Source organism: Sorex araneus, chromosome 2 (assembly GCF_027595985.1).
Source record: "Sorex araneus isolate mSorAra2 chromosome 2, mSorAra2.pri, whole genome shotgun sequence".
NCBI classification, from domain to species: Eukaryota; Metazoa; Chordata; class Mammalia; order Eulipotyphla; family Soricidae; genus Sorex; species Sorex araneus.
This window is the reverse complement of record NC_073303.1, coordinates 8,819,717-8,846,780: the sequence shown is the minus strand read 5'-3', so window position 1 is coordinate 8,846,780 and position 27,064 is coordinate 8,819,717. Positions and strand designations below refer to the sequence as shown.

Below are 27,064 nucleotides of genomic sequence, written 5' to 3'. Positions count from 1 at the left end.
AATAATAAATTAAAATGCAATTATGTGGATGGAATGAAGGAACTAAACATTAAATTTTATTTAATTTAAATTATACTCTGTTTAAGGGACCATGTGTGATTGTGAGCACCATCTTTCACAATACAACGACATGAAATGAATCTTCTAAATCCTAACCCATATCTCACTCTGATGGATTTCAGGCTCAGAGAAGGCACAGAAACTCAAGTGAGGTGCATTTCTGACACACTGGAAAATTTTGGTTGCTTCATCTTTGCCTCTTAAACCAATATTGCAGCATTTCCGGAAAAGCCATGGCTTCAGCTACAGTTGCCAAGAGGTTGAGGGAGGAAGCCACCTGCCCCATCTGCCTGGAGCTCATGACTGAGCCCGTGAGCATCAACTGTGGGCACAGCTACTGCCGTGTGTGCATAGTGGGTTTTATAAAGAACCAAAGCTCTCAAGCATCATCTCTGAAATGTCCCCAGTGTCGGGGATCTTTTAAAAGAGATAGCATCCGGCCCAACAGGCACCTGGCAAGTATCACTGAAACCATCAAGGAGACAGAGCGTGAAAGGTTGTGTGAGAAACATGGAGAGAAGCTCCTCCTGTTCTGTGAAGATGATGGTCAGCTCATCTGCTGGTGCTGTGAGCGGTCACCGCAGCACAAAGGACATGTCACTGCTCTTGTTGAAGATGCATGCCAAGGTTACAGGGTGAGTATGTGGGCCAGAATGCCACCCAACCTTGTTTCATGTTGCTCTGAAACCTCTTTTACTTATTTATTTGACAGAAATTATTTTCCTTGTACTATATGGTTCAGGTGTGCTCTTTCACTTGCGTTAAAGGTGAGTTGTCACGACATCCTCAATAAAAAATACTGAAACTTCTGCCTTTGTGGGCTGGAGTGTTAGCACAGCTGGTAGGGTGTTTGCCTGGCACGTAGCCAACCTAGGTTCGATTCCTCTGCCCCTCTCAGAGGGCCCGGCAAGCTACTGAGAGTATCCCCCCCGCACGGCAGAGCCTGGCAAGCTACCCATGGCATATTTGATATGCCAAAAACATTAACAACAAGTCTCACAATGGAGACGTTACTGGTGTCCGCTCGAGCAAATCGATGAGCAACAGGGTGACAGTGAAGGTGGCAGTGACAGATCTGCCTTCATCCATTGATCAACTCCCCCCTCTTGCTCCTCAAGGCTTCTCGCTTGGTCAGAATCCATGTGCTGGAGTTTCCGTTCCCTTACTATATTTCTTTATATTGAATTTATGAGTGCAATCCCCTGGGATTTGTATTTCTTTCTGAATTATTTGGTCTATAATTACACCTCCACCCCATCCAAATTGTCAAAACTGGGGGTATTTTATCTTTTCGACTTTTCTGCTTTATAACTGAGTAGGATCCTATTTTGTGAATATACTATATCTTCCTTATGAACCATTGGATTATTTCGTACTTGTGATTATTTTTATTCTGGGTATTTTAAATAGCAATGTATTAAATAGGTGTGGCTTGATCCTTTGAGTTAAGGCTTTGGCAGAAACACAGAATTAATTCTAGATCATATCGTAAGCATAGACATTAGTTGGCCATGTAAGCATTTTCAGACCCTTCGTAATGAATTTCATAGGACTGAACCAGCTTTTACTCTCCCCAAAAATGTATGACTGCTCATGTTCTACAGAAAACTACCAAAATTGTTGTTTCTAGTGTATGTGATATAAACGGTTCTCATATCAAGGAGTGGTTTCTCATTGCAGTTTTTATTTGCATTTTTCAGGTTATGATAAGTGATAATAAGCATTTTTCTTTGCCTGCTGACAATCTAGATGTTTTCTTGAGAATAATCTGCATTTTGTAACCAGAGAGAGAGATACAGAGAGAGAGAGAGAGAGAGAGAGAGAGTACAGGAAGAAAGGCTTTTGCCTTTTTAACTTTGGTTCCAAACACCAGGCACCTTATATGGTCTCCCAAGTACCACCAGAAGTGATTCCTGAGAACAGAGCCAATTGAAAGCCCTGAGCACTTAGTGTACCCTCTGCAAAATGAGAGAGAGAGATACATAGTAAGAGAGACAGAGAATGACAGAGAGAAAGAGAGAGAAAATTGTATTCAGTTCTTTGGCTTGTTTTATTATTTTTGGAAATGGTATTTGGGGGATTTTATGATTTTTTACAAAGATGGATTATTAATTTCTCGTTAGATATTAGATATAAATTGCTTCCCCCTGCACATATGATAACTTTTTGTTTCACTAATATTTTCTCTACCTTGAAAAACATTATTTTTATTTCCGTATGTCCCCACATAACTTTTGTTTATCTTTGTTTTCCTGGTTATTGAATCAACTCTTCAAAGCTATTGCTGAAGACATGCTACATTTATTTCGTGTACTTTGCTCTTTGTGGGCTGGAGCGATAGCACAGCGGGTAGGGCGTTTGCCTTGCACGCGGCTGACCTGGGTTTGATTCCTCCGTCCCTCTCAGAGAGCCTGGCAAGCTACTGAGAGTATCCCACCCGCACAGCAGAGCCTGGCAAGCTACCCATGGCATATTTGATATGCCAAAAACAGTAACAACAAGTCGCACAATGGAGACGTTATTGGTGCCCTCTCGAGCAAATCGATGAACACATCATGACAGTGCTGCTACAGTGCTACTTTGCTCTTTGTATTTCATGGCTTTTAGTCTTATGTCTAAGATTTTATTACACTTTCAGCTAATTTTTGTGTATGGTGTGGGGAACAATCATTTCACGATTTTGTAAATGGGTACTCAGGTTCTCTAGCATTGTCTACAGACATATCACCCTGGTGCCCAATCTCTTCAGTTTCCCCAGCACTATTGGTTGAAAAGACTTTCCTTTCCACATTATATATACCTGTATTATTCTTTATCACAAGTAACCAGATATGTATGGTCTTCTTTCTGGGTCTTTGGTTTTATTCAATTTCTGTTCATGTGTGTGTGTGTGTGTGTGTGTGTGTGTGTGTGTGTGTGTGGTGTGCATGACCTGTCCTTCAGGATCTTTTGTGACTCATACAAGTTTTCAGTTGTTATTTTGTATATATTCTACAGATATATAGAAACATCTTTGCATTTTTATGTGTTTGTCTTCTATTATTTCTTAGATCAATGTATTAATAGGCCTTTTTTAAGTCTTGAAACTCCTTTGTTATGTTTGCTCCTTGTTTTCATCTTTTTGAAATATTTGAGTCTGGGGCAATAGCTGGTGATGCTCAGGGGATACTCCTGGTTCTGCATTCAGGTTTCTCCTGGAAGTTCTCAGGGGACCTTATGGGATGTAAGAGATCAAAATCAGGTCAGCCCCATACCAGCTGTAAATTTTCCAACCCCCAAAGAATTTTTTTAAAACTTCTCTCAAAACTGGTTTCAAAGTTGTAAATTCCCTAAGCTCTTGCCTGTCCATGAAGCTCTATATGGTTCTTTCTAACCTGAATGATAATCTAGCTGGATAGAGTACTCCTGGGGAAGTTTTTATTTCATTGAGTTTTTGTAGCTCCATTCTTTTCTGTCTCTTGGTCACATTTGAAAACTCTGTTGTACATCATATGGGCTTTCCTATGTAGGAAGTTACTGTCTTGATCTTGCTTATTTCAGTATTCTGTCTCTATCTTTAGATTTTATTGTTTTCAGACTAATTTATTTGTGGTTTTCCTAGTTGAATCTATTTTTGCTGGGAACCTTCACACCTTGGAATTTCAGTGCCTATTTTCCTCAAGTCCCAAGAAATTCCTATAGATGATTTGTTAAAATATATTTTTTCTTCATGGAATTTCCTTTCCTATTCTTCAGGGACACTGGTAATTCTCCTATTGTTCCTCTTGAACTCATCCTGTACGTCCCTGCTATGGTTCATTTCTTTTATACTATTTTCAACCTAGCAGTTTCCTCCTTTCATCTTGCAGCTTCTTTATCTTTTACTAGCAGCAGTTATTCTGCTGTTCAAAGCTTCAATGGCATATGTATATTTAATATACAATGCTCTTTATTTCTGCTGATTGCAGTAGTCTTCTCAATTCAAGTCTTTCTTGTGCTTTATTGATTATGTTTGCCATCATGTCTTTGAGTTCATTAAACATCTTCATCATGTGTCAATAAAGTCATTGTCCGAGGATTTCCTGAGCTGCTTGGTGTTCTTTGTGCCTTCATGATATTGTTTTCATTCAGTGAACTTGGTGGGTGTGGAGGCTACTGGGACCTAGGCAGAAGGGAAGGTTCTGCCTCCCTTTCCAGGGTAGGCCCAAGGATATAAGTAAGAGACTGGTCTCACCTGGAATGGTGGCAATTCCAGTAGAAGTTCAGGAGTGTTCTCCAGTAATTTTTCTAGTATTGTTTAATTGAGCACTATTTTCATAAAATATATAGACCCTTGACATTTTTTGGCATTATTTCTACTGAAAAAATGTTGTATGGTTATCTTTTGGTTGCTGGGATATTGTATGTTTCTTCACTTTTATATATTTAACAGTCCTTGGAATCCAAAATCAGATTGACAAGTTATGACATCTGATGCAAACAGTGAACCCTATTGAATTGGTTTTGCTAGGGTATTGTTGAGGATTTTTAAGTATATGTGTAATAATCTGTAGCACTGTTGTCCTGTTGTTCATCGATTTGCTCGAGCAGGCACCAGTAATGTCTCCATTGTGAGACTTATTTCTACTGTTTTTGGCATATCACACCCGGGGGAATTTGCCAGGCTCTGCAGTGCGGTGCAGGCAGGATACTATGGGTAGCTTTCCGGGCTCTCCAAGAGGGACAGAGGAATCAAACCCTGGTCGGCCATATGCAAGTCAAACATATTGGTCCATATTGGTCTATAATATTATCTTTAGGTTTCATCTATGTCTCCTTTTGGTCTTAGGTGGTGTTTCACTCAGAAATTATGCATGAAAGTCATTATTTCCTTGCCTATATTGGTAGAATTTCAGAGGGTATGAGATATTATTGAATATTTTCAATATATTCAATAATATATTGAAATATATTGAAACCAGTGAAAGTCTGGTCATGAAATTTTCCATGGAATGAAACTTATACTTCTCTTTTTGACCTGCACCTAAACTGTTCAAGGTTTGCTCCTGACTCTGTGCTTAGGCATCACTCCTGACTGTACTCATGCACCATATGCCGACCCAGGATAAAATCAGATTCAGTTTCTTACAAAGGAAATGGGCTCACTTCTGCCTCAAACTTGTTAGAAATGCCATCTCCTTTTCAAAAGAAAGGATGTAGTAACATCTTGGAAAACTACCTTCAGTACGGTAGTTTTAAACAAACAGGGAGAAGTCCCAAACCCAATTATATTCAGTTAGTTCTATCTACTAGAATAATTCCAGAACATTCAGGGTAGAGGGTCACACCTTTTTTTTTTTTTTTTTGCTTTTTTGGATCACACCTGGTGATGCACACGAGTTACTCATGGCTCTGCACTCAGTTATTACTCCTGGCGGTGCTCAAGGGACCACAGGGAATGCTGGGAATAGAACCCAGGTCAACTGTGTACAAGGCAAACATCTTACGTGCTTTGCTATTGCTCCAGCCTCTAGGATTTTTCTTATTAGAAAATATTGAGGGGACTGGAGCCGTAATACAGTGTCTACAGCACTTTCCTTGCACTGGAAAAACTGGGATTAGTTCCCAACATGCCGTATGGTCCCTGATACACTGCCAGGATTTATTCCTGAGAGAAAAACCAGAAGTAACCCTGGAGCACCACCAGGTGTGACCCCAAAAAGCCAAAACAACAAATAATTGACATCTGCCTGGTATACTTTGATGGTGGAAAAATTCTCAAAGGAAGGAGGAAAGATAGGGACTCCTATTCTCAAGACTGATGATAGGGGCACAGATAAGAAAGGTTCCTTGACACCATACCCAGGCCAGAGTTTAAGTTGAGAGAAAGATACATGAAGACACAAGAGTAGAATTAAGATCTTCAACCTGGATCACAGTTGAGGGTATTTTTTTTATTTTATTGAATGACTGTGAGACAGTTGCAAGCTTTCATGTTTGGGTTTCAATCTCAAAATGATCAAACACCCATAATTCCAACAGTGCACATTCCCCACAACCAATACCCCAGATATGCCCCTCCTTTCCCACCCTCCCCCTGCCTCCATGGCAGACAATATTCCCCATACTCTCTCTCTACTTTTGGGCATTATAGCTTGCAACACAGACACTGAGAGGTCATCATGTTTGGTCCATTATCTACTTTTGGCACACATCTCCCAAACCGACAAGTTCCTCCAGCCATCATTTTCTTAGTGATCTCTTCTCTATTCCAGCTGCCTTCTTCCCATTGCTCATGAGGCAAACTTGCAGCTATGGAGCAATCTTCCTGTGCTGTGTATCTACTATCCTTAGGTGTCAGCCTCATGTTATGTTGTTTTATACTCCACAAATGAATGCAGTCCTTCTATATCTGTCCCTCTCTTTCCGACTCATTTCACTTAGCATGATACTCTCCAGGTCTATCCATTTATAAGCAAATATCATGACTTCATCTCTCCTAACAGCTGCATAGTATTCCATTATACAGTTGCACCAAAGTTTCTTTAATCAGCCATCTGTTCTAGGGCACTTGAGTTGTTTGCAGATTTTCGCTATAGTGAACAGTGCTGCAATGAACATATAGGTACAGATGTCATTTCGACTGTGCTTTTTTGCATCCTCAGGATATATTCCCAGAAGTGGTATTGCAGGGTCATATGGAAGCTCAATTTCTAGTTTTTGAAGGACTGTCCATATTGTTCTCCAGAAAGGCTGGACTAGTCAGCATTCCCACCAACTGTGAAAGGCGTCCCTTTCCCCCCACATCCTCGCCAGCACTATTGCTTTTGTTCTTTTCAATGTGTGCCAGTCTCTGTGGTGTGAGATGATATCTCATCGTTGTTTTGATTTGCATCTCCCTGATGACTAGTGATATGGAGCATTTTTTCATGTGCCTTTTGGCCATTTGTATTTCTTTTTTGAGGAAACTTCTGTTCATCTCTTCTCCCCATTTTTTGATAGGGTTGGAGATTTTCTTCTTGTACAATTCTACTAGTGTCTTGTATAGGCAGGATATTAATCCCTTACCAGATGGGTATTGGGTAAATATTCTTTCCCATTCTGTGGGCTCTTTCTGTATTTTGGTCACCTTTTCTTTTGAAGTGCAGAAGCTTCTTAGTTTGATGTAGTCACATTTGTTTATTTTTGCTTCCACCTCCATGGTCAGTGCTGTTTCATCCTTAAATTTGCTTTTAGTTTCGGTGTCATGGAGAATTCTGCCTACATTTTCCTCTATGTACCTTATAGATTAATGTCTTATACTGAGGTCTTTAATGCACTTTGATCTGACTTTTTGCCTGGCATTAGAAAGAGGTCAGAGTTCATTTTTTTGCAGGTAGCTGTCCAGGTTTCCCAGCACTACTTGTTGAAGAGGCTTTAATTGTTCCACTTCACATTTCTTGCTCCTTTGTCAAAGATTAAGTGGCCATGTATTTGGGGGTCTGTGCCAGGGTATTCAACTCTGTCCCATTGGTCTGCAGGTCTGTTTCTAGTTAAATATCATGCTGTTTTAACTACTACTGCTTTGTAGCAGAGTTTGAAGTTGAGGAAGGTGACGTCACCCATCTTCTTTTTCCCAAGTATTGCTTTAGCTATTTGTGGGGGTTTATTGTCCTATATAAATTTCAGGAGTGTTTTGTCTATTTCTTTGAAAAATGTCATGGGTATCCTGATAGGTGTAAAAAATCACAAGGGTGAAGGGCGCGCGGGAGGGGAAGATGCGTTGTTGTGTGGTGTTGTTCTGTTGTCTGCGGGCACTGGGGCAGCTCTCTCTCTCTTGCACGGGCCACTCGCATTCGGTGTTCTCGAGCCGCTGTGTATGGACCGGATCAGGACGGCTGCTCCTTGTGCTCTGCTTCTGTATGTGCTGCTGTGCTCTCTTCTTTCTGTCTCTCTGTCTCTGTCTCTGTAGTCTCTCCTCTGGTCTCTTCTGACCTCTCTCTGTCTCTGTGTTTTCTCTGTTATTCTCTTGTGTCCTCTCATGTGTCTCCGGCTCTGTCTCTTCTGTCTTCTTCTTCTGTCTCCTGTCAGTGCCCCAGTCTTCTTCTTCACTCTCAGTTGATATAGCAAATTACATAGGGCAGTGACACAAAGGTGGGTTGAACATTAACAAATCAACAAAGAAGAGTAAGACCATTTTATGAGGAGATTAACAAAATCTTATCTAAGGATTTTGATGAGATTACTAGAAGATCCACTCAAGAGTGGAGTCCAAACAAGGTGCATCAGGGTGTGTCCCTTTCTTCCTTCCTCAGCTAGTAATCTGCTTAAATAGTTATAGTTAATTTACTTCTAATATTTCTAGCAATGTCATTCTATATGAGTACAGTAAGAGATATAACAGACTTAAACTTTGGTTCTTCCTGAGGACATTCACAATATATTCCAGACCACAGTCCTCAGGCCAGGTTAGTTCTCCTAACCCCAGCAGGGTCCTAGTCTCGTCATTACCTTTGTTTTTTTTTTTTTGGTGAGAGTTTTTTTTTTTTTTTTTTTTTTATTGAATCACCAAGTGGAGGGTTACAAAGTTCACAGGATTATGTCAGTTATACAATATTCAAACACCCTTCCCTTCACCAGTGCCCATCTTCCATCACCAACCCCCCCAGTATATCTGCCGCCCCCTCCCACCTCCCTAGTCCCCACCCTTGTACGTGATAAGTTTCACTTCATTTACGCTTATCTCGATTACATTCCATGTTTCAACACACAACTCACTACCATTGCTGGGGTTTCCCCCCAAAAAAGAAAAAGACAGTCCTATTGCCAATGAGGCATTTGATAGTTCTCCATTGCTAAGAATATAGAGATATTAAGTCCTGCTGTTTGTTACATAACTTTTCTTTTTCCCCCTTGCCCCGCGCCACCGAGTTCACGCCTGTTTAGTAATCGCCACGCTGTCTGACAAAGGGAAAAAAACCGAAGAGGATGATTATTTCCCGTCATCAGCCGGCGTGGGGCTCTGGCTTAGTTGATAGTCTAGTAGAGTGTCTGCAAGCAGTTTCTGGAACCAAAGGTCTTGCGCTGATATTGGCTCCGGCTCGAGATACCACCAGCGTCCCGCTGGTCCATGTACCTAATTTTTCCCCTTATTTCCCATTCCCACGCCACCAGGTCTGTTTGCTTAATGGACATCACACTATGTTTGACACCACACCACATTTCTTCCCGAGAAAGAAGGATATTTCTTCTCAGCAGGCGTGGGGATATAGCTTAGTTCAGTCTAGAGAGATGGCTACCATTTTGATTGCCTTCAATATTTCAACAAGATACTTACTGTTCTTGTTAGGATCACCCACAAAAGTCCGACCCATTAAGAGGGAACCATTACATATTGCTGATACTAAGATGACATTAGGATGCGGGGCCGCGGCAGCGGCCGCGCGGTTTTGGGTTTCTGTCTAATGTCTAGGGAAAAAGTTGAAGGAGAGAGAGAGAGATTTCCGCACGGGGGACCTGGCGGAAACTCTCAAGTCACATACTGCAGGTTGCTGGTGGGCTGCTGGTGTCCCAAAAAGCTCCTTCCTCTTCATCAGTCATTCGGGGGTGCGGGCGCAGAGAAATGGGAAAGCCCACGTGGCTGCACTCTCTTTAAGTGTCCGATGTGGGCGGGGACCGGTACTTCCCCGCCCTCGATCCCCCGCCAGCCGCGCCGCGCGTTTGGGTGCGTCTCTCCATTTTGTGCTCAGAGAAGTGGGGTAGAAGCTGCGCTGTGCCCAGGAAAAATTGTGGGAAAGAGAGAGAGATTAAAGCAATAAAAAAGAGAAATGCCGGTCCCCCGCTCGGGGGACCTGGCGGAAACTCTCAAGTCACATACTGCAGGTTGCTGGTGGGCTGCTGGTGTCCCAAGCAGCTCCTTCCTCTTCATCAGTCATTCTGGGGGTGCGGGCGCGGAGAAATGCTCGTCATTACCTTTGGATCATGACAACATTTGTCCATGACCATGCTCACAACTTATAGTTGAGTATTGTGGCGCTTTGGCCTGGCCCATTTCGATACCAGGGTAGCTCACAGCTTGCCCTGGGTCCTTTCCGTCCCTTGTCGGGACCCTGCTTTTGGGGTGCTAGGAACCAAGGGCAACTGAGACAAGAAAGCAGATGCCCGGATGCAAATATTATTGGAGTCAATCGGCTCCCAATTTACAAAGCATAATATTAACTGTCTTCTTGTGTCCATACAGAAAGGCCATTGCTCTAAGGTAAACTAAGTTCCCCGCGGCAAGGCTAAAAATACAAACCCATGTTATCCTACAGATAGGGACCGCATTAAATTTTTATAGTGCTTTTGTCAGTTATGCCATTTTGATAATGTTAATTCTCCCTATCCATGAGCAGGGGATGTGTCTCCATTTCCTAGTGTCCTCTTTTATTTCTTGAATTAGTGTTTTGCAATTTTCCTTGTATAGGTCTTTCACCTCTTTGGTTAAGCTGATTCTAAGGCACTTAACTTTCTGGGGTACTATTGTAATCAGGATTGTTTTATTTTAATGTCTCTTTCTTCTCTTTCGTTATTTGTGTATAAGAAAGCCATGGACTTTTGGGTGTTGATTTTGTAGCCTGCCACTTTACTATATCAACCTATTGTTTCTAGGAGCTTTTCTGTGGTGTCTTTAGGGTTTTCTAAGTATAATGTCATATCGTCTGCAAATAGTGATAGCTTGAACTCTTCCTTTCCTATCTGTATGCCCTTGATACCTTTCTCTTGCCTAACTGCAATGGCCAGGACTTCCAGTACTATGTTGAATAGGAGTGGTAAAAGCGGGCAACCTTGTCTTGTGCCCGATCTTTGATGGAAGGCTTTAAGTTTTTCCCCTTTGAGAATGATACTTGCCATGGGTTTGTAGTAGATGGCTTTGACTATATTGAGGAAAGTTCCTTCGATGCCCGTTTTGCTGAGAATTTCATCACAAATGGGTGCTGAATATTTTCAAATGCTTACTCTGCATCTATTGATATGATCATATGGTTTTTATCTTTTCTTTTTTCTTATATGATGGATTATGTTGATCGATTTCCAAATGTTAAACCATCCTTGCATCCCTGGGATGAATCCTACCTGGTCATGGTGTATGATTGTTTTGATGAGTCGTTGGATTCTATTTGATAATATTTTGTTCAGGATCTTTGCATCTGTGTTCATTATGGATATTGGTCTGTAATTCTCTTTCTTTGTGGCATCTCTGTCTGCTTTTGGTGTCAGGATGATATTTGCTTCATAGAAACTATTCAGAAGTGTTTCTGATACTTCAATTTCCAGAAAAGCTTAAAGAGGATTGGGAATAAGTCCTCTTTAAAGATTTGGAAGAATTTGGGGTTGGAGTGATAGCACAGCAAGTAGGGCATTTGCCTTGAACGCGGCCAATCTGGGTTCGATTCCTAGCATCCCATATGATCCCCTGAGCACTGCCAGGAGTAATTCCCGAGTGCAGAGCCAGGAGTAACACCTATGCATCGTCGGGTGTGATCCAAAAAGCAAAATAAATAAATAAATAAATAAAGATTTGGAAGAATTCTCTAGTGAATCCATCTGGGCCAGGAGTTTTGTGCTTGGGGAGACTTTTTACTACCTTTTCAACTTTATTGGTGGAGATATGTCTGTTCAGGTATTCTAGGTCTTCTTGGTTCAGCCTTGGGAGTCTATACGAATCCAGGAATTTATCCATTTCCTCAAGCTTCTCTTGTTTCATGGTATAATGCTTCTCAAAGTAATCCCTGGGGATCATTTGAATTTCTGTAGTTTCTGTTGTGATGTGCCCCTTTTCATTTCTGAGTGGGTTTATTAGGATTTTCTTTCTCCCTTTCTTTGTGAGTCTAGCTAAAGGCTTTTCTATCTTGTTTATTTTTCTCAAAGAACCAGCTCTCAGTTTTATTGATCTTTCAGATTGTTTTTTGGTTTTCCATCTCGTTAATTTCTGCTCTCAGTTTTATTGCTTCTTTCTTCCTGTTTGGTTGGGAGTCCTTCTGTTGATCATTCCACAAGTTCTTAAGCTGTGAGGTTAGGTTACTTATGTGGGCTCGCTCCTTCTTCCTGAGGAATGCTTGTAGAGCTATAAACTTTCCTCTTAACACAGCCTTTGCTGTGTCCCATAAGTTTTGGTAACTCATGTCCTCATTTTTGCTCTTTTCCAGGAATCTTTTGATTTTCTTCTAAGTCACTTCTTTTCCAATAGTGAGCTGTTTAATTTCCAGGTGTTTGATTTTGGTTTCTGTTTGTGTGTGTGATTTACTTCTAATTTCAGCGCATCATGGTCTGAGAAGATTGATGATACAATCTTTATTTTCTTACCTTTATGTAGGCATGTTTTGTGGCTCAACATGTGGTCTATCTTGTAGAATGTTCCATGCACACTTGAGAAGAATGTATATTCAGCTTTTTGAGGATGAAGTGTCCTGTATATATCTACTAAGTCCCTTTCTTCCATTTATTCTCTCAGATGAAGTATGTCCTTGCTAATCTTGAGTCTGGTCGATCTATCAAGAGGTGATAAAATTGTGTTATAAAATGGTGTTGAAGTCTCCCACTACTATTGTGTTGCTATTGATGTCCTTCTTCGAGTCTATGAGTACTTGTTTTAAGTATTTTGCTGGTCCCTCATTAGGTGCATATATATTTATCTTTTTTTTACTTTTTTGGGTCAGGAATCACTCCTGGCAGTGCTTGGGGGACCATATGGGATGCTGGCAATTGAACCCGGGTCGGCTGCATGCAAGGCAAACGCCCTACCTGCTGTGCTATTGCTCCAGCCCAATATATTTAGCATTGTAAGTTCTTCCTGTTGTACAGATCCCTTTATCAATAATAAATGACCTTCACTGTCTCTTGTGACCTTCTTCAGTCTGAAATCAATATGGTCTGATACTAGGATGGCTAACCCAGCTTTTTTTATGGGAGTTGTTTGCCTGTAGGATTGTTTTCCAGCCTTTGACTTTGAGCCTGTGTTTGCTCTGACTGTTGAGATGTGTTTCTTGCAGGCAGCAGAATGTTGGGTTCAATTTTCTAATCTATCTTGCCACTCTTTGTCTTTTAATTGGTGGGTTTAGTCCATTAACATTTAGAGAGATTATTGTTATGGGGTTTTGTCCGATTTTTCTGCTGATATTTGGTGTATTTGAGGGGTCCGTCTTGTCTTAAAGTAGCCCATTCAGTTGTTCTTGTAACCATGGTTTTGAGTCTATGAAGTTCCTGAGCTGTTGTTTGTCTGTGAAACTGTGTGTTGTGTCCTTTGGTTATGAATGAGAGTCTAGCTGGGGAAAGTATTTTTGGTGAAGCATTTATTTCATTGAGTTTTTTCACTATATCCCACCACTGTTTTTGGTCCATGAGGGTTTTATCAGACAAGTCGGCTGTGAATCTTAAGGATTTATAGGCAATTTATAATTTATAAATTGCTCCTTTATAGGCAATTTCTATCTTTGATCTTGCTGCTTTCAGAATTTTGTCTCCATCTAAGTTTTTGGTCATTTTGATCAGGATGTGTTTTGGGGTATTTTTGTTTGGATTTCTTCTAGCTGGTACCCTTTGAGCCTCCTGAATGTGGCCGCATGTTTGTTTGTTTGTTTGTTTTGCTTTTTGGGTCACACCCAGCAATGCACAGGTATTACTCCTGGCTCTGCAGTCAGGAATTACTCCTGGCGTTGCTCAGGGGACCATATGGGATGGTGGGAATCGAACCCGGGTCGGGTCGGCTGCGTGCAAGGCAAACGCCCTACCCTCTGTGCTATTGCTCCAACCGCAATGGCCGCATGTTTTCTTCAGCTCTGGGAATGTCATAGCAATGATGTCTTTGACAGTTCCTTTTTCATCAGGGTTTTCTTCCTGTCTCTCTGGGACTCCAATAATTCTTATGTTACTCCTCTTGACTTCATCACCATCTTCTCTTACCATCTGTTCCCAGATTGTGAGTCTCTTTTCCATATTCTGCCCTTTTCTGGAGAGTCTCTGGACTTCATCCTCGAGCTCACTGATTCTGTCCTCAGCAGCTGTTACCCTACTGAGGCCCTCCACTGAGTTTTTCAATTAGTTTACCAGGTTTTTCAGGTCTGACATTTCCATTTGTAATTTTGTTTGTGTTTTTACATTTCTCCCTTCAAATCCTCTTATATTTTATTGGCATTGCTTTCCATTGTTTCTTTTAGCTCCTTAAGTATTTTCAGTAGCTCCCTTCAAAATTCCTTGCCAGAGAGGTTGTCTATCACTTCATTGCTGTTGTGGTCTTCTGGGCTAGCCTCTTCAAGAAGTTAGCGTGGTGGGCTTCTGCTTTGCTTTACCATTGTGACCTGTATGATTTATCCCTTCATGCTCACTGTTACTATTCTGTTTATGATGCAGTATTAATTGAGGCAGGCCTAATAAGTTATTGGCTAATGTGTTTCTGGTGGTTAAGCTAACCTAGTGAAATTTCCAACTAGGAGGGTAACTTATGGTTCTTATGGAATATGGAGGGGGAAAAGAACTGTCTGGGAAGGAGCCCTGACACCGGGTAGGTAACTGGATGGGATGAGCAGAGGGTGCCGGGAACCACAGTTGAGGGTATTAATCATACCTCAAAAAAGTACTGGAAGCTGAATATTTTTGCTAGTTTACTGAGTACAAATGTTGACATGACAAGACCATTCAGTCTCAAAATATAATACAGCCACCAGTTTCTAAGATTCATATTATACCCACAAGTACAGAGTGCAGACATAGTAAATTGAGAGGGGTGGTTGCCTATTTAGAAATGAATGCCTGTGAATGAACTCCAGTAACAGGTTTAGATTTACATACATGCAAAGGTATGTATGAAGATTGCCTTAACTTTGGTGGAATAACAGAGTGGGCACTGTCCTGCTGCCTCATTTCTTAACCCTATATGCAATTGAGGAATCTGTTGTCCCCTTGAACAAGTTTCTGAACCCCATACAAAAATTGATTTCTACAACACAGAAATTATGTTAAGAATCTTACTAGTTTTGCATATTGCCATGGAGACCAATAGTGTTACTGGAATGATTACTCTTCTTCTTAGCATGTATGAGCTCAACAAATACTCAATGTTATTCTAATTATCTGAAAGTCTATGATTTCTGTTAGATGTTGTGAAGAGTTATCCAACTGAATAAATCAACACTCAATTTTTCCCACAGGAAGAGCTCCAGAAAGCAGTCAGAAAACTGAAAGAAATAGAGTCCAAATATTTGCAGCTGAAGCTAGACACAACCCAGAAAATAAGTCGTTGGGAGGTGAGAGTTTGAAGCTACTTGTGGTCAAAGTATATGTCATCACCTTGTCTAGTAGTAGTAATTGCTTAGTGAAGGCAGTATGACTGTTGATTACTCAATAAATGGTCCAGATTATTAAAAGTAATGTAGAAAACACCATTTCCCTTTACTCCTTTAGTTATAATCAACTATTATATTTTTGCTGTAAATACCTCAATCTTTTCATAGTAGTTATTTAGGATTCCCAATATCTGAGTTGGAAAAGTGTAAATATTACAGCTGACCTGGAAAGATCCTTGTTGGGATACAAGTTCTCAAAATTTGAAAGCACCTACCTATTTTAAAAACTCAACTGCACCATTTAGGTAAATTTTCCACAGTGCAGTACCTATATTCAAGTTTTTCAGTTAAAGAGCAACTATTTCGGGACACTTAGAGATTCATTCTGATGAGATGCATTAAGCTCAACTTAATGACCTGTTAATCTGGAGGACCAGAACTACAAAAGACAAGAACATACAAAAGACAATTACAGAATTTGGTTCCCTAGTATAGTGATTATCCAGACTCCTTATCAATGGAAACATAATTTTTGTGGATATATTGATATAGTGTATTAGACTAAGATATTATCACACCAACCAGTAAGCCATTTTTGCCTCTTTCATGGTATCTTAAACCTCAATCCTTATTCTTCACGTACAAATATACAATATGATATCTCAGTTACAAACTTCAATTGGATTTTAGAAGAAAATTCAGAGTTTTAATAACCAGGAAGTTTATCTGTAACACAGGAACACATGTTTATATCAAAATAAAAGCTCATATTTATTTTTATAACTCACATTTTATTTACCTTGGCCAAGCTCTATTCTGCACTTTATTTGTACTCCTTACATCACTTCCTAGTGAAGTGGAAGGAATTTATCCAGATTACTTATATACAATTCTGATGACATCTTATATCTTTGAATATTTGCTACGTGGGAAAAATTCTGGTGTAGGAAATATGTAGAACTCTTTAGGCTACGACACACTATCTGAGGAACTGTATGTGGGGGTGGGGGGTGTACGGCAGGTGTGTGTATAAGCATAATATAAAGGTTACTCTTCTTATCCTTTGGATTGAACAGCTCCATGACAGTTAAGTTTGTATATACACCTGTGCAGTGATTGCCTCTACCCACCTGCAAAACTCTTTCAACATCCAAACTCAAACTCTTTTCCTAGTCATCAAACATCTTCCTCCTATTTTCTGCTATTCACTCGCTCTATAAATATGATTTACATCATATAAGTAAAGTTCTATAGTACTGACCCTTGTTTCTGACTTACTTTGCTCTGCTCACAATCTAGTTGACTCCTCCATGTTGCACATTGCATAAAATATTCCTTCTTTATTACTACTGAATATATTTCCCTTGTTTCTCTGTGACTCATATTGTGTATGGATGTACCCATTAATGAATATTTGGTCTGTATTCTCTTTCTGAGCACTTTTCTTCCTCATAGGAGAAAATAAAACACGAGGAAGAAAGAATCCATTCTGAATTTATGTGTCTTCACACATTCCTGCATGAGGAAGAGGAGTTTTATATGCGTCAACTGAAGGAAGAAAAAGAGCAGAAGCTGAGCATACTGCAGAACAATGTAGTCCATCTAGACAAAAAATTGCAGGAACTCAAGAACAGTATCCTGGAACTGGATGAGAAATGTCAGGGCTCAGCACAGAATTTGCTGCAGGTAAGTCTGAGCACCTGGAGGAAACATAGAAGATGTCTTATTCCCATGCTAGTCAGAGCAGAATGGTGAGAGATATGGGAGATTAACCAGGCGTACTTCCTCATTCAGACTCCTTCTCCCTTTAACTCACCTTGCTCAGGATGATGCCTTCAAGTTCTATCTGAGATGCAGGAACTGTCGGATTTCACCTTTTCTTTTCCTTTTTTTCTGTTTTATCAAATCACTGTGAGATAGTTACAAGATTTCATGTTTGGGTTTCAATCTCACAATGATCAAGCACCCATACCTCTACCAGTGCACATTCCCCACAACCAATATCCCCAGTATACCCCCCTTTCTCACCCTCCCCTTGCCTCCATGGCAACCAGTATCCCCCATAATCTCTCTACTTTTGGGCATTATGGCTTGCAACACAGACACTGTGGGGTCATCATGTTTGGTCCATTATCTACTTTCGACACACATCTCCCAAACCGACAGGTTCCTCCAGCCATCATTTTCTTAGTGATCTCTTCTCTATTCCAGCTGCCTTCTTCCCATTGCTCATGAGGCAAACTTGCAGCTATGGAGCAATCTTCCTGTGCTTTGTATCTACTATCCTTAGGTGTCAGCCTCATGTTATTTTGTTTTATACTCCACAAATGAATGCAGTCCTATATCTGTCCCTCTCATTCTGACTCATTTCACTTAGCATGATACTCTACATGTCTATCCATTTATAAGAAAATATCATGACTTCATCTCTCTTAACAGCTGCATAGTATTCCATTGTGCAGTTGTACCAAGTTTTTTTAATCAGTCATCTGTTCTAGGGCACTTGAGTTGTTTGCAGATTTTGGCTATAGTGAACAGTGCTGCAATGAACATATAGGTACAGATGTCATTTCGACTGTGCTTTTTTGCATCCTCGAGATATATTCCCAGAAATGGTATTGCAGGGTCAGATGGAAGCTCAATTTCTAGTTTTTGAAGGACTGTTCATATTGTTTTCCAGAAAGGCTGGACTAGTCAGCATTCCCACCAACAGTGAAAGGCGTCCCTTTTCCCCCACATCCTCTCCAGCACTGATTGCTTTTGTTCTTTTCAATGTGTGCCAGTATCTGTGGTGTGAGATGATATCTCATCGTTGTTTTGATTTGCATCTCCCTGATGACTAGTGATATGGAGCATTTTTTCAAGTGCCTTTTGGCCATTTGTATTTCTTTTTTGAGGAAACTTCTGTTCATTTCTTCTCCCCAATTTTTGATAGGGTTGGAGGTTTTCTTCTTGTACAATTCTACTAGTGTCTTGTATAGGTAGAATATTAATCCCTTACCAGATGGGTATTGGGTAAATATTCTTTCCCATTCTGTGGGCTCTTTCTGTATTTTGGTCACCTTTTCTTTTGAAGTGCAGAAGCTTCTTAGTTTGATGTAGTCACATTTGTTTATTTTTGCTTCCACCTCCATGGTCAGTGCTGTTTCATCCTTAAATTTGCTTTTAGTTTCAGTGTCATGGAGAATTCTGCCTACATTTTCCTCTATGTACCTTATAGATTAATGTCTTATACTGAGGTCTTTAATGCACTTTGATCTGACTTTTTGCCTGGCATTAGAAAGAGGTCAGAGTTCATTTTTTTGCAGGTAGCTATCCAGTTTTCCCAGCACCACTTGTTGAAGAGGCTTTCCTTGTTTCACTTCACATTTCTTGCTCCTTTGTCAAAGATTAAGTGGCCATAAATCTGGGGGTCTATGACAGGGTATTCAACTCTGTCCCAATAGTCCTCAGGTCTGTTTCTTGTTCAATACCATGCTGTTTTAATTATTACTGTTTTGTTGTAGAGTTTGAAGTTGAGGAAGGTGACGTCACCCATCCTCTTTTTCCCAAGTATTGCTTTTGCTATTTGTTGGGGTTTATTGTTCCATATGAATTTCAGGAGTGTTTGTCTATTTCTTTGAAAAATGTCATGGGTATCCTAATAGGGACCACATTAAATTAGTATAATGCTTTGGGCTGTATTGCCATTTTGATAATGTTAATTCTCCCTATCATTTCAGCGGATGTGTCTCTATTTCCCTGTGTCCTCTTTTATTTCTTGAAGTAGCATTTTGTAATTTTCTTTATATAGGCCCTTCACCTCTTTGGTTTCGCTGATTCCAAGGTACTTGATTTTCTGAGGTACTATTGTGAACGGGATTGTTTTTTAATGTCTCTTTCATTATTTGTATATAAGAAAGCTGTGGCCTTTTGGGTGTTGATTTTGTAGCCTGCCACTTTCCAATATCAAGGTAATGTTTCTAGGAGCTTTTCTGTAGAGTCTTGAGGGTTTTCTAAGTATAGTATCAAATCGTCTACAAATAGGATTTCACCTTTTCTTATAGTATGTGTACAACAGTTCTTTATCCACTATGTGTTCTTGGGTATTGGGGATGTTTCTAGATCTTGGCCATTGTGATTGATACCATAAAGAAACATGGAAAAGCAAGTGTATTTTAAAATTAATATAGTTATGCTCTTTGAATGATCCCCAGAACTGGAAAATCTAGATTTTATGGAACGTCAGTTCTTCACTTTGGGGTGTCTCCTCTACAGTTGTGTGTCTGTATGCCATTTTAACTTCAAAGCAAGTTAAACTGTGTGTATCACAAAAGATGCCATTGTTTCTCACAACTTTTCTCTATTTTATGTTTTTATTGTCTACTGATTTCAAGTATGGTTTTTCTCCTTTTAAAGGAGTCCTGTCAGTATTTCTAATGAATTTGGTTTAATATAATATGATACGCAGTGGGTGGAGCAATAACACAGTGAGTAGGGCATTTGCCTTGCACACAGCCAACCTGGGTTCAATTCTTCCATCCCTCTCAGAGAGCCTGGCAAGCTACCGAGAGTATCCAGACCACATGACAAAGCCTGGCAAGCTACCTGTGACATATTCGATATGCCAAAAATAATAACACGTCTCACAGTGGAGACATTACTGATGCCCGATCCAGGAAATCGATGAACAATGGGAGGGCAGTCCTACAGTGCTACAGATAAGCAGTGTCCAAGACAGACTCAATATAGGGAAATCACATCATTGAAAGCAGGTGGTACCCTGGTATTCTTCTGATTTCTTTGTCGATTGCCATAGGTTGATGTGTTTTCAGACTCCAAATATCCTCGCAGCTTCCAGTAAGGAAGACAGCTGACTGAGAGGTTGATCAAGAGGCAGCAATGTGCATAACCAAGGGACTTAGGTGGTAATCATCCTATTTGAAATCTAGTCCATGTCTACAGATAGGGGCTTGGTGGTATGCCTCAACAGAAATGAACTTACACTATACCTGAAACCTTGGTTCCATTATCACCCTTGGGCTCCCTAACCTTACATCTCTGAAAGATTGTTTATAGAGAATTGCCCCCATGCCATTCTCCATGAAGTTCAGATGTTCCTACACTCACCTTTGCTTTTGTTTCTCTACAGGATATAAAAGACACCTTGAGCAGGTGAGTGCCCCATATCATCAGTGTGGGCAGGGAAGGGAATGGGCATAGAGACATGGATGGAAGGAGCCACTGAAGGAATCTCTGGTCTCTGCTTATTCTAGGAACTCAGCTATCAATCTGGAAAAACCAGAGGATGTTTCTGTGGAGGTGCATACTGTGTGCAATGTCTCTGAGCTTTACTTTAGTGTCAGAAAAATGTTAAAGCGCTATCAAGGTATGTTGATTTAAGAATCCCCTGTTAATATTTTATTGAACTCTAAATGTAATGCGCGAAAGGTAGGTGATTATTATGGAATGTGCTGGAAGTGATATAAGGACCTTGACCCAGTAACACTTTTACTAATCCCAAAGCTGAGTTTTCTTTCTATAATTGTCTTTAATCATCATTTCCTATGTTTCTCTAATTTCTTATAAAAGCCAAAAGTTATGGAAAGAGAAATATTTTTTTAAAATTGAGAACTCATCTAAGGACAAGAGAGAAAGCTCACTGGGCTGAGAGCATGCCTCAGAAGGTCCCGGTAGTGCCAACACTGAAGGGGAGACAGCCTGGCAGCCTGGGCCTTGCCCTGATCAGCTGGCCCAGTTGGCCTGGAGCAACCAGGCCGCTGACACCTGCCTGGAGTTTCTCCAGCAAAATTCTACCTCAGCACTGTTTGTGCACGTTCATATGTATGATTTTATTGTTATTCAGTTTTACAGATGTTCACATTATAACTCTGCTCTTTCTGAATATATAAAAATTTAAATTTATCTCCCAATGATTTGTCTTTAAGCTCATTGTCTTAGAGTCAAAGAAAGCAGTGTGCATGGTACAGCTCATTCAATTTTTTAAACAGTTACATGTATTCATTTAAGTTTTTAAAAAATAAATTGATCTGACCTTCTGGAACTGTGAGTTACCATGGATGGTCTTGGTCGACATGATGAACTCAGACAGTCTCTCACTGAATGTCTGAGTTGAATTTGAGTTGAATGTCTGAGTTCAATTTGGGCCACATATCTTTTTTTTTTGCATATATCATCTAAATGCTTAAGTAACCTGTTAAAGAATACTTCATATCAAATTAATTTTAGTGTTTTAATCTCATTCCCCAAATTTTATTTAAGCACATAATATAGAGATATTTAAATTTCTTTTTGTACCAATTCTTTGAAACATGGTAGTTCTGTTTCAAAAAATTTTTTTACTGAAATTATTTGATCTTCATATCGATTTCATAAAATTTATTTTTGAAAAGTAGATCTACCACCTAGGTTGTTTTAAGCATGTTCATGCTTTTCAGTTTTTTAATCAAGTACCCCAAAATTTGTTTTTTTTTACTATTTGCTTCTCAAATTATAAGAGTTAATTCCATTTTTTAAAGTAAAATTAATTAGAACTTGAAGAAAAAACTTATTACTGCTAAACTGACACTGTTTAAACTAAGCAAGTTTATTAACTTTTAAAATTGGATCAGCATAGTCAATATCAAATTCAAAATGGTATTTATAGGCTGAATAATAACTGTAAACTTACTGTCAGTAGTGTTTTTAATGTGTGATAAAACTAGTACCAACTCTGCCTTTATTAATTGATTACCTTAATTGATCATATTAAATATGATAGAGACTGGCAAGCTCCCTGTGGCATATTCAATATGCCAAAAACTGTGACAATAACAGGTCTCACTCTCCTGACCCTGAAAGAGCCTCCAATCGTTGGGAAAGACAAGTAAGGAGAGGCTGCTAAAATCTCAGGGCTGGGATGAATAGACATTACTGGCACCCGCTCAAGTAAATCGATGAACATTGATGACAGTGACAGTGATGAAGCGACATCTGACTGTCACTTTGGCTTCTCCCTGGCTTTATGTTCAATGATCACTCCTGGTAGTGCTCTGTGAACTTACATAGTACAGGGAATCGAACCCGACACAGCCCAGTTTGAGGCAAGCATCTTAGTCACTATTGCGTCTCTCCGGCAATGTTTAAGTTTTTTTTTTTTAACTTTCTTCACATTGACACTTTGGATATTTCCAAAGTTTGGGTAATATTACTGAAACCCAACTTATTTGTGAGTCAGACATATGATGAGAACTGGCTAGAGAGATTTAACTAAGGGATTATTTATAAAGATGAGAAGTAGGGTAGATTACAAGGAATAGTGCAGCACCCAAGGCAGGAATGGGTAGACACCATCATTGGCCTGGGCCTCAAGTGGCAGGTAGAGGGCGCTGTGAGGGTGGGAGAGTGTGACAGGGGAGAGGAATGCAGAGCCTGCCAGTTACATGGGAGGGCCATGTGGACTTCACACTGCTACTCAGTTGCTTTTTGCCCCAGGGCCTTCTCCTCTGCTTCCTGTTAGTTGAAATAAGCAGAGAGAGATGGGGAAGAGGGCCCCGTGGATGTGTTCACAGCGGTCTGTCTTTCCGGGAGAGAGCCAGATGGGAAAAGTGGGTGAAGACTGGCAGGGATTTGAGGAACACTGAGAACATCCCTCATAGGAATTATTTCTGCAGAGGGGATGGAAGTTACTGGGCAATCAGTCCAAATCCTTGTATTTAACTTGGTCACCCAGTAAGTGGTTGAGTGTTTCTGAGTGGTTACTAAATGGTTAACATTCTATGGGCCTGAGCAATAGTACAGGGAGTAGGACATTGACCTAACATACAGTTTCATCCCTGATAACACATATGGTCCCCTTACCACCACCAGTAGTAATTTCTGAGTGCAGAGCCAAGAGAAACCCCTGAGTATTTCTAATGTGGCCCCCCAGAAACAAATAAACAAAACATTCTATTGATACATTTAATTTTGAAAATTTTATTACACATTCAAGATCCCATTTATATATATCATCCATTTTCCTGTTATATTCAACTACGATAAGGTATATTGACACCAGTTCTTTCACATTTTAATAATTTCTATAGATTTCTATGATGTAATATAAGAAATTAGAGCTCATACTTAAAATCCATGAGACTAGCATGTATTTGTGACCTAATAAAATTCTATGCCTTTAATCGCATTCTATGATATTAGTTGTCTTTTTTACCTTTCTGATACATGTTTTGTATTTTTTTGTTGGAGAAAGAATCGTTTTATTTCTGCCTCAGTATTCCATGATTTCTCATAGAGGAAATGAGCTTTAGAAACAACAGAAACCATGCAATTTCTGTTTAGTTGAAGAATATAGAAATGTTATAACTTATGGATAAGGATAAGGATCATATTTCACTGTCACTGTCACTGTCATCCCGGTGCTCATCGATCTGTTCAAGCTGACACCAGTAATGTCTCTCATTGTGAGACTTATTGTTACTGGTTTTTGGCATATCGAATACGCCACGGGGAGCTTCCAGGCTCTGCCTTGCAGGCGAGATACTCTCAGTAGCTTGCCAGGCTCTCCAAGGGAGTGGAGGAATCGAACACGGGTCAGCAGCATTAAAGGTGAAAGCCCTACCGCTGTGCTATCGCTTCAGCCCAAGGATCATATTATTACTAGAAATTCTCAGATACTTCCCATTAATCAGACATTTTAATAAATATTATTCTTTAGTTCACTCAGTCTTTCCCAACACTCTCTGTAACATACATAGAGATTGCTATTTTAAGACTCAAAATGACTCATGAATAATAAGAACAGAACTTAGGTTTTGAATATAGGCTAGCTTAATTGTTTTCATAATTTTTTTATTAGTGAATCACCATGAGTTACAGTTACAAACTTGTCAACTTTCATGTTTCCATTTTGTTTATATCCCTCCACCAGTGCCCAGTCCCCTCCACCAATGTTCCCAGTATCCCTCCCACCCTCCCACCCTACCCAACCCCCACCCCACCCCACCTCTGTGGCAGGGCATTCCCTCTTGTTCTCTCTCTCTCTCCTTTTGGGTGTTGTGGTTTGCAACAGAGGCACTACGTGGCCATCGTGTTTGGTCTATATTCTAATTTCAGAGTGCATCTCCCAACCCGTGCACATCCTCAAACCACACTTTACCTGGTGTTCCCTTCTCAAGCTTTATTTTTAAAAGGACTCTAAGTATCAAAACACATCGGGAGGGATGCTGACAATGGTGGTGGGTTTACAGTTAGAACACTGAATGCCTAAAACTCTGTTATCAATAGCTTGGTAAACTGCAGAGCATCCTGTCTTATGCCCCTCCCCCCTCCAAGCCATATGAGCAATCCCTGAGTGCAGAGCTAGGAGGAAGCACTGAACATTGCTGGGTATGGCCCCAAAGAAAAATAAACAAATGAAAGCAGTTTTTTTCAAGCTGGAACCATACTACAACAGGTAGGATTCCTGCCTTGCACACCACCAAATCCCTGGCATCCCATGGAGTACACCCCCAGGAGTAATTTCTGAGCACAGGGACAGTGGTATGGCCTGAGCACTGCCTGGTGTGCACCCTAGTCCCCTGACCCCTGCCTCCAGATTAAAAAATTTAAAAGAAAGGTTTTTTCTTTTCTTTTCTTTTTCTCAGTCAATGTGATTCTGGATCCACATACTGCTCATGGCGACTTACGTCTGTCTGATAATCAGATAAGTGTGAGTAATTTTTTACCACTTTTACATGCAATTTATAAGATCTTTCAAATTCCTGGAGAAGTTACTGTCTTACCCTCTGTCCTGGGCTGTGAGCGCTTCACCTCAGGAAGACATTACTTTGAAGTGGAGGTTCGAAAAGGAGCCAACTGGGGTGTAGGAGTTTGTCTGGAAAATGTGTCAAGGGACACACCGAAGCCTACATCTGGATTCTGGATTTTCACTCGGAGATATGGTGAAAATTTCGCCCTTTCTTCCGAAGCCATTACCCTTACACTGAGGCACCAGCCTGAAGTAGTAGGGATTATGCTCGACTATGAGGCTGGGCTTGTGTCCTTCTACAATGCCACTACTGATTCCCACATCTACACCTTCCCCAAGGCCTCCTTCTCTCAGGCTCTCAGACCTTATTTCCAGGTTCATGGGTTTTCTTCTTTGTCCCTGATTTCATCAAATGAGTAAGAAAAAAAGAAAAGTCTCATTTTACTTAAACCAGTCTGGGAAATAATTTGCAAATCTAGGTGGGAACAAAAATTTGATCTAATTTTTTCCTAGCTGTTTCCCCCAGACCTAAAATATTACCTTAAACATTTGTAATGCATAAAAGTGTATTGAAGTAATGTATATTCAGACTGTAACACAAAAGATACTAAGTGTACACTATTGTGGAATAAAGGGATATTGTTACTGCATTGCATGTTTTGCATAGAGTGTCTCCTCTCCTTCCCCCTCCATGATTTCAGATCTTTAATTTCCAAGACCACCTGACAGGCAGGAAGCTGATGTTCTCTCTGATTGTTTGGTACCATAGGAACTCAGGAGGAGGAAATAAGGAAAGCTGCAATTATACTGACAAAAGCATGAAAAGGGCCATGAGTCTTGACCATTGGCATGTTGGTGAATAATCTGAGCTGCAGCCCTGAATGGGAGAGTAAGCGCAGCAGCGACCAACCTAGAGGGTTCTGCCCAGTGAGCGGTGAGGGAAAATCACAATTGACTTAGGGTGAGATGCTTCACATAGAAAGATCAGGAGTGAAAACTGATTTGGATAGTGCTTGAATTTGTTATTTCCACACTGAGCTAGCAGCACCAATCATGAAGAAATTTAAAATTTTCGTAACAATTATTGCTGGCAGAATCGTTGAAAGTTTTATTTAGGACTCATATACCAAGCAAAGAGGCCTGAACTATTTTGTTTTTCAAAATAGCTTTTGTTTTCAACTCTTTTGAAAACCAGATAGATTTGTTTTCCAAAACACATTCTGTAAGGTTTGTGGGGACCAAATGGCCCTGCTCAGAACCAAACAGCCATCAGCTGACGGGATGGCAACATTGTGGGATTCAGAGATCCCTCGGCCTCAGCAGGACTCTGGCCCACCTGGGCCCAGATGCTCCCAGGCTGCATTCCATCCTTCCTCACATGGACCCAAGGATGACAGAAGGCCAGACCAGATGCACCAGTCCCACTGACCCCTGTTCCCTTTTCCCACCAAGACAAGATAAAATCCCACTCAGCCTTTCTCAAGGAACAACTCTATGCCAGCCTCACCAGGGACCAATAGGCACCATCTGGAAGCAAACCCCAATAAACTTCCCTTATTTCTCCACTTCATTTCTCTCTGTCACTTGTTTTGTGCCTTTTGAGGTATCCGACCTATCTCCTTCCATGTCAGACCTTCTTTTCAATCCTGCCTGAGCTGAGTGATGAGAGCACCTGGTCAAGTGAGTGGAAGCAGGAACAACACTATGCCTAGAGAATGTCACAAAGTGATAGCCTTAGGAAAATACAGAGTTGATATAAAAATGGACATTTCTGACTTACAAGTCCTGTGAGCTTATCCCTTTAGGATGAGGGGGAATGTAATAAAGGGTTGTTTTGGCTGTTGGTTGCATGAAGCCAGAGTGTCAGATGCCCCACAGGACAAACTGATGGAGACTGGGTTGGACCAGTAACTGAAGGGTAACAGAGCACACCACCCTCCTGGAAGCTGCTTTGGCATAAGAAATACTTTAGCTGGAGGTTTTTGAGAAAAAGACAGAGACAATAATAAAGAAACAAAAT

At 40.4% G+C, this 27,064-nt stretch overlaps 1 protein-coding gene across 1 annotated transcript; it reads left to right on the top strand.

The window, feature by feature from the left end:
* The first annotated feature begins 293 nt into the window (after window positions 1–293).
* On the top strand, window positions 294–25,670 carry LOC129402481 (E3 ubiquitin-protein ligase TRIM38-like). Its single transcript, XM_055129208.1, has 6 exons — window positions 294–695; window positions 15,183–15,278; window positions 16,773–17,003; window positions 20,449–20,471; window positions 20,573–20,685; window positions 24,941–25,670. Exons 1-6 carry the CDS (start codon window positions 294–296, stop codon window positions 25,462–25,464), a joined length of 1,389 nt encoding a protein of 462 aa, XP_054985183.1. The 3' UTR covers window positions 25,465–25,670.
* Window positions 25,671–27,064: the final 1,394 nt, after the last annotated feature.